Here is a 7,881-nt window from a genome sequence, read left to right on the forward strand (position 1 = left end):
CAAATAATGGCCATCCAATCATAGTAAAGGCATTTTCTAGTTCTTTAGTTATTCGATTACCCATGATTGGCTCCCTTGTTTGTAATATAGTTAGAACTTGTTTAGATTGCGAGTTTTTGGGGAGAATTTTTAAATATATTATATATATATATTATAATTATCTTTCATATATATCACATCGCTACACAAGAAAAAAACTCCTAAAAAGTGCAGTTCATACGTGACCCTGTCTACAAGTATTTTTTCCATCCAAACTCCTAAAAATTGTAATCCAAACCGCGCCTTAGTAACACCATCTTGATGGATTGAAGGACGCAATAATTCATGAGACATGAGTAAGATACTCCTTTCTGATACTGAGCCGACGTAACTCATTGAATTGTATAGTTAGTAAGTAGAGCCGTGGAAGCCAGCACAGACCATTTATTACAAGTTAGAAAACTCCATTCAAATCCAACAGCGGGCCCAAGTGTTCATGTAGCTTGCCATCAAGAAAGATTTTGCTTGAATTGGGGTAATTACTAATTACATAAGGAGTAAAGATCCCTAGTTGGCCAATTTATTAGAGCACTGAGGCCTTGTTTGGACAGTAATTTTTCATGTAACTTGCTACGTTTTTCGTGAACACATTTTCTAATCACCTTTTTATCTCACATATATTAAATCATTACAGTAAGTATTCTACAAAAAATCCAAAAAAATGCAATTCAAACAAAGCCTAAATTGCTCAAACCAATCAGAGAAGGCTAAGTGTGTGTGTGTGTGTGGGGAATAGTTTTCAAATGTCTTCTTGTAAGTGAAAATAGGTATTAGTTGGAAAGTTGAAAATCTCAACTAACATACGAATCTTGCTAATAAATGCTTTAATAAAAGAAGTGAAACAACTATAAGATGATCCATCTAGAAGAAACAAGTCAAGTGTTTATGTCTGACTCATTCAATACATAATCAAAAGATCTATTAAACTCTTAATATTAAAAAGCATCAGGGAAGCTACAAGAAAAATCTTTAATGGGGAAGTGTAACTACAATTTTCATTCCTGAGCCATCTTTTTCTGGAGATGGAATAATCATGACCAAAGCTTCATCAGGCACAGAGTTGATCCAGCATGATACATGAGCAGGCCTGTTTCCTTCTTCAAACCAGATTTCTGTAACCCCTAAGTCATCCCAAGTTGAACAAGTGTGAATTCCATTCACAGTTGTGGATGGTTTTTGAACCAACCCTTCTCTCGTAAAGTTTCTTACATTAACTTCTTCTGATGGTTCTTTCACCAAGAAGGAGAAATTTAAGCTTGGAGCTGTTTTATAGCCAAGCTTGTACTCTGCCTCATCAATGCATGCTGCTGCAAATTTGTTGTGGATTTCACTGTCCAAATCCAGAACTTTGTTGGCAATGGTGAAGATCATAGTTTTGGCAGCATATGCTTTTTTGCTTGAGCCAATTGATAGACCTGGTAAAGGGCCAGGGTTCCTAAGATTGGGTCGGTAAAATATTGGTATTTTGGGCACATCAGTTCTTGAAACCATTTCAACGTGAATGTCTCTCCATCTCTTCAAAAAACTTGTCATAGCAACAGGATCAACCAGAAGAAGGCTGCAACTAATCCCAATAGAGTATCCCCCACATTTGAAGCTGGTTACCTAAAACATATTTAAAAGAAAAAAATGAAGATACTGCTTAGATCCTTTCACCTGAAGATCAGATATATTTTACATTATCTTCACCTATGACACCGCTAATACCCAGAACAAACAAATCCCAAATTTAAAAAGTTTACCAAATGATGAATGATTCCTCAACGCCTTAGTGTGAGCTATCAGTTTATCATGCATGAGACTTAATCATTGGTCAGTTCTAGTCTAGAAGTATAGTAATCCAATTTTTAGTGTGTATACTTGCTAACCTGGACATAAAACAAAGGGGAAAATTGAGGATTTTGTTCACGATCCAAACCCTCCCAATAGACAAGTTCAGCTTCTGCTTTTTTCTTATCCTTCAAATCAAGAAACTCTGATAAGGTCATGGCAAGCTGTGCCTCAATCAGTCTAACTCCTGAATCATTTGACACCATCTCCAACTCTCCTTCAACATCTTGATTTCTCCTTAGCCTTCCGGCAAGCATTGGCTGCTCTGATAATGCCCATCCCAGTGACTCCCTGATCCATCCTGCAACTAGGGAGCCAGAAGCTATCCCCGAATCCTCCTCTTCTGAGGCTACCTTTTGGTAGCACAGAAGAACGTTAAAGCACCTGAAGAATATCCCTGAAATGGGATTCTCAGAAAGACAAACTCGAGTGGATTTTCTTGGATCAGTTGGCTTGACTGGCATCACAGTCTGGATAGCATGAAACTCCAACTTGGAGCCAAAGGGACCATTGCCATTGCACGCTGCCATTTGGTAATTACTAGCAATATTTCAATGACTTCTCTCTCTCTCTCTCTTTTTCTTTTTTGGGTAGAAATTTCAAGAACTAGTCGACACTCAATTAATCACAGAAGAAGTTGTCATTTATAAGGACTGTTTGCCAGATTTTCGTATGATAGATTTGAATACTCCAAATAGGCGTCAATTTCCTACTGAGGTGTTTGTAGGATGGTTGTGCCGCTACACCTAACTTCCATAATTAGTACTTATACAAAGAAAGGAAAAATTTATTTGCTAGTACATAAAATTTGGTAACAGACCACAGCTAATCTGTCGTAGTCCTAATTTATTGGTCACATAAGATTTCCATAAACACCGGCCCCGGCCCCGGCCCCTGTTCCTGAAGATTAAACATTTGTTTTCATGCGGTGGGACAAAATTCTTTCAGTCGGGTAGTTGGCATTTAAAACAATGGCCTCCAGGGCATGTAAATTAGAAAAATTTCCGGTGATTCTATCATAGGGGTGCCATACTTAACTCTATCACGGTAGTCGCATGATTGATATAATTTCTGTCATTAGTACAGATTTATTGAAAATATGATGCTTTATTTTATTATTATTTAAAAAAAAAAAAAAAAACTCTACCGGAACTTACTGAAATTGTTGTCAATCCCTTGCCAGAATTGAAAAACTCAGTAATTTGTTCACTCTTAGGATTTCATAGGAGCGGCGCCGGCGGAGAGTGACGGGGCAAGTGGCTAGGAAGGCCCCCCAGTAGTTGGCTCTTGATTGTCTTGAAGGTGCATGGACATGGCCAGTTTCTCAGGAAAAGCACTTGGATGCTTGACAACATAGAAAAGGAGGCATTTGCCAACAATCAAAGGCAAAATTTTATATTACTAATTAATGTAACTCGCTGTCCTGGCCTTCCTCTTCAGAGTTGAGACCTAAAGAATTTAAGGTTAGGCATTTAAGTCTCGCACCCTATAAATTCAACTGTTATTGGGGAAAGAGAAGTACAAATATTACAAGCATAACACTTTCTAAAAAGTTGGATTTCTGAAGAGCAACAAACATATTGGAAAACAAAAAAAAAAAAATCTTAATTTCTGCAAGTTATCTTTCGTGAAAACTGTAGGAATAAAGATTTGGACCATTTGCCAAAATTAAGGCTGGTTTTTGGCACTTTTGCCCAAAGGGTTCTGTAGTATAATGGACCACAAATTTCAATAAGCGCCCTCCCCGGCTCAATAATAGTGTGTACGTTGTAATCAAACAAAAAGAAGGGAAATTCTATGATCTATTTGGAAATCACTCCCTCATTTTCTATTCCTAGTGATAACAGTTGTTCTTGTTCCTCCGAGTCATATTAAAAGCTGCTATTAAGATGATTCTCCTGAGTCATCAACAGCACAACTTTACTTTCATTTTGCCCATTTGACTTATTCTAGGAGCTAATCCACCTAGCTATTTCCTAAATCCTCTTCCCACTTGAAAAATCCAGAAAATGTACGTAGATCAATCCGAACAATTGGATTTAGCGTTCTTGTTCCTCCGAGAATACATGCGCATTCAATTCTTGCAACAAAGATTCCAGCCATTCAACTTGAATAATGGGAGCATTGTCATATTACAATGTCTAGACAATTTGAAGATTGAAACTTTGTATCAAAGTATTCCTCAACTACACCAATACTAATGCATTGTGCATCTGCAACCTAGATGATGATGAATTTTCCCTACTTTGAATACCGCATTCATTGAATGATCAAATGACATCTCATTCTTCTACTGTTCCAGAAGTTATTTTTAGCGTCTCAATGAAAGGCTTTGATTCCCCAGAAGCAAGATGCTTGAGGAAATCTCTTAAACTGCTCCCCTTGTATTTTTTCCGATGGTCTTCATCCACCAATTCAATAGCAGGCTCAAGAACTTCATCCATTCCCAAACTCAGGAAACTAGCTATAGAAAGCCTAGTTTCATTGCTAGATTCTTGGATTACACGATGCAAGACAGACTTGTACTTGCCATTGCTTAACACCATCTTTTAAGCTTTCCATCATTGCTCCCACTAATTCAATGCCTAGTCTCTTCGTCTCCATTGCAAACCTTTCCATCTTCTCCCTGTTACGCCAATACAATATTCAAGGGATCTATAAAATCAATTGATGTATGCTTAATCTAGAGTTAGTCACACCACACCCTTAATGTGGTGGTTTGTAACATGAGAGCACCAATTTAACTAGAATGGGGTAAAATCATATACATCATATTATTGTAGGCTTTCTAACAACTCTATTATTGTAGGCTTTCTAACAACTCTACCCAGTACATTCCTCAAGTTATATGTTAAAGTCAGGGAGGGATATCCCCATTTTAGAACTTTTCTTTGCTAGTGTAGTGGACCAGACACCTTAATTACCCGACTACTTTCCCAAAAGGGATTTAAGAAAAGAATCTTAATAATTCAATTCTGGTTTACCAACACCATCTCCTATATTCCTAACCCTCCGAATTCGAGGAATTTACGTAAGTCTGCGTCTTTCTTGGTTTTATCCCAATCATGAGCCATATCCTAAGAAGTATAAAAGAGGGAATGGAGTTTAGAACAGCAGATTTCGTCCCCTCCCCTGTTGGCACCTTCCGTCGGTGGCCATTTGTGGAATTGCACAACATCATTTGGTCATGCGAAGCTGTTGGTGTATTTTAATAAAATCTTAATTTTTAGATAAATCTTTTCAAGGAGTTACAATAGTATTCATTGGTGAGTTATGTAAATTGTTATTGTGGGAGTTACATTGCATTTTGAATGGAGTTATAATTGTGAGTTACTTTTTTGAATAAGAGTTACAAAACAATTATTTGGTATTGTGGGAGTTACAAAAGAATTTTGAATAAGACATTATGTATTATTGTGGGGGTTACAAAAGAATTATTTGAATAAGTCTTTATAACCCATTCAAATGTGAATTAACTCTTTAGGTTACTAATTCTACCTATTAACTACATTTTAATATGAAAAACTGTTACACATTAGTTTTTCTTTTACTTAAGATTTTGTAGCCTATAAATAGTGGAGTTCTCAAAAGGTTTTGATACACTTCTTCTCACAACAAAAAATCACTCTAAAATACTATCCTCCTCACATTTATTTCTTTCTCCTTCATTTTGTTTTCTTTGGGCAAAGAAGGATATTGGGAAGCTTCTGCTTCTCTTGGTTGTGCAGATCAAAGAGAAGTAACAACTATAGAGTTGGGCTGTTGTATCCTGGAGGCGGCGCGCTAGACCTTCTGCATCGGTTTGAAAAGCACCGTAGGGGCGCGTATTGTCTTAAAGAGAGCGTTCTACGCGCCTCAGCCCTACCGAACTTCTTAGTAGCTGTCAATTCCAAGGTGGTTATTTTTTGAAGATCAAAGATTGTTCGTGTACTCTCCTCCAACAATTTTAAGACGATACTAAAATGGAGAGCAACACTAACTCTACTGTCCCTACATCCGTCGGAAGCTCTACAGATCTCAACAAGCCTTTCAAGTTCAATGGCGAACACTTCAAAAGATGGGCTAAAAAATTAAAAAGATTTGGAAGGCTTTGCAAAAGAAATATGATACTGAAGAAGCTGGAGCCAAGAAATATGCTTGTAGCCGCTACTTCAAGTATCAAATGGCAGAAAACAAATCTGTCCTTGTTCAAATACATGAACTACAAAATATAGTTCATGAAATTCAATCTGAAGGCATCAAGGTGGATGAACAAATGCAAGTGGCTGCTATAATTGACAAATTACCAAACTCTTGGAAGGATATTCAAAAGGGACTACGCCACAAGCAATCGGAGATCAGTCTAGTCAATCTCATGGCTCGACTTAGAATTGAAGAGGAGGCAAGAAAGCAAGATAAATCTGAGGAGACAAATGGCAATGGTGACACTAATAAGGTACACTTTATTACTCCAACTGATAATGTCTCTAGATGTCAGAATTCTAAGAATAATGCATACTTGAGACCTAGAGGAAAAAATATGAAAAATAAGAATAGACTACATTATCAATATAAAGGACCTAGAAAGAACCAAGAAACCCCTTTTACGAATAATAAAACTCTTAGGGGTCCATGTTTTGTATGTGGAAAACCTGGCCACCAAGCCAAGGATTGTTATTTTAGAAAACGTGGACCACCTAAAAAGCATGGTGATAAACCTCAAGCTCATGTAGCTGAAGAGCCTTTAGTGGCTATGATAACTGAGGTGAACATGCTAGAGAATCATGAAGGGTGGTGGGCAGATTCAGGTGCTTCTAGGCACATTTGCCATGATAAAGATTGGTTCAAAAGCTACACTCATGCTGAAGAAGGTAAAATGGTCCTACTTGGTGACTCACATACCACTAAGGTGGTGGGTGTTGGTGATGTGGATCTAAAATTCACCTCTAGTCGTATTTTAACTTTGAAAGATGTTCTTCATACTCCTCAAATCAGAAAGAACTTAGTTTCAAGCTATCTTCTCAACAAAGCTGGGTTCAAGCAAATTATAGATTCTGATCAATATGTAATTACAAAAAATAATGCATTTGTTGGAAAAGGTTATGCATATGATGGTATGTTCAAATTGAATGTTGAAATGAATAAAATATCTCCTAGTTCTGTTTATATTGCTTCTAGTACTAATTTATGGCATGCTCGACTTTGTCATGTTAATTCTAAATACTTAAAGAATATGAGTTATATTGGATTGTTACCTAAGTTTCAAAATGATTTTGAAAAATGTGAGTATTGTAGCTTGACAAAAATCACAAAACAGCCACATGTAAAAGTAGAAAGGAGTAGTGATTTACTTGAATTAATACATACTGATATTTGTGAATTTGAAGGCACTCTTACAAGTGGTGGCAAAAGATATTTTATAACCTTTATAGATGATTTTTCTCGATATACTTATGTATATCTTATGAAACATAAAAGTGAAACACATGAAAAACTTGTAACATATGTACAAGAAATTGAAAATCGTTTTGACAAGAAAATTAAAAAGTTTAGAAGCGATAGAGGAAAAGAATATGAAACTTTGGGACTAATTGATTACATTAAATCTTTAGGAATTGTTCATGAAACTACTCCGCCTTATTCACCTGCATCTAATGGTGTAGCAGAACGTAAAAATAGAACCTTAATAAATTTAACAAATGCAATAATGGTGAATGCAAGTGCACCAAAGAATTTTTGGGGAGAAGCAATTTTGACAGCTAATTACATAATGAATAGAGTGCCTAGAAAACAAACTCTTTTAACACCTTATGAGTTATGGAATAACAGGAAACCAAATTTAAACTATTTTCGTGTGTGGGGTTGTTTGGCATTTGTTAGATTAGCCGATCCAAAAATTCCTAAATTAGGAGTTAGAGCTAGAAAGTGTGCATTTGTTGGATATGCCTTAACCAGTAAAGCTTATAGATTTTATGACATAGAAAGTAACATTATAATAGAATCTCTTGACGCAATTTTTCATGAAGATAAATT

The 7,881-nt window shown here is 36.3% G+C and overlaps 1 protein-coding gene and 1 long non-coding RNA gene across 2 annotated transcripts; one reads left to right on the forward strand and one right to left on the reverse strand.

Moving 5' to 3' along the window:
- Nucleotides 1-901: 901 nt before the first annotated feature.
- LOC113705303 (acyltransferase Pun1-like) lies at nt 902-2,730 on the reverse strand. Its single transcript, XM_027227109.2, has 2 exons — nt 1,908-2,730; nt 902-1,644 (listed from the first exon to the last, which is right to left on the reverse strand). Exons 1-2 carry the CDS (start codon nt 2,397-2,399, stop codon nt 1,009-1,011), a joined length of 1,128 nt encoding a protein of 375 aa, XP_027082910.1. The 5' UTR covers nt 2,400-2,730; the 3' UTR covers nt 902-1,008.
- On the forward strand, nt 2,279-3,308 carry LOC140013178 (uncharacterized). Its single transcript, XR_011820239.1, has 2 exons — nt 2,279-2,402; nt 3,086-3,308. It is a non-coding gene; the product is annotated as an uncharacterized lncRNA (long non-coding RNA).
- Nucleotides 3,309-7,881: the final 4,573 nt, after the last annotated feature.

Source organism: Coffea arabica, chromosome 8c (assembly GCF_036785885.1).
Source record: "Coffea arabica cultivar ET-39 chromosome 8c, Coffea Arabica ET-39 HiFi, whole genome shotgun sequence".
In the NCBI taxonomy this organism is placed as follows: Eukaryota; Viridiplantae; Streptophyta; class Magnoliopsida; order Gentianales; family Rubiaceae; genus Coffea; species Coffea arabica.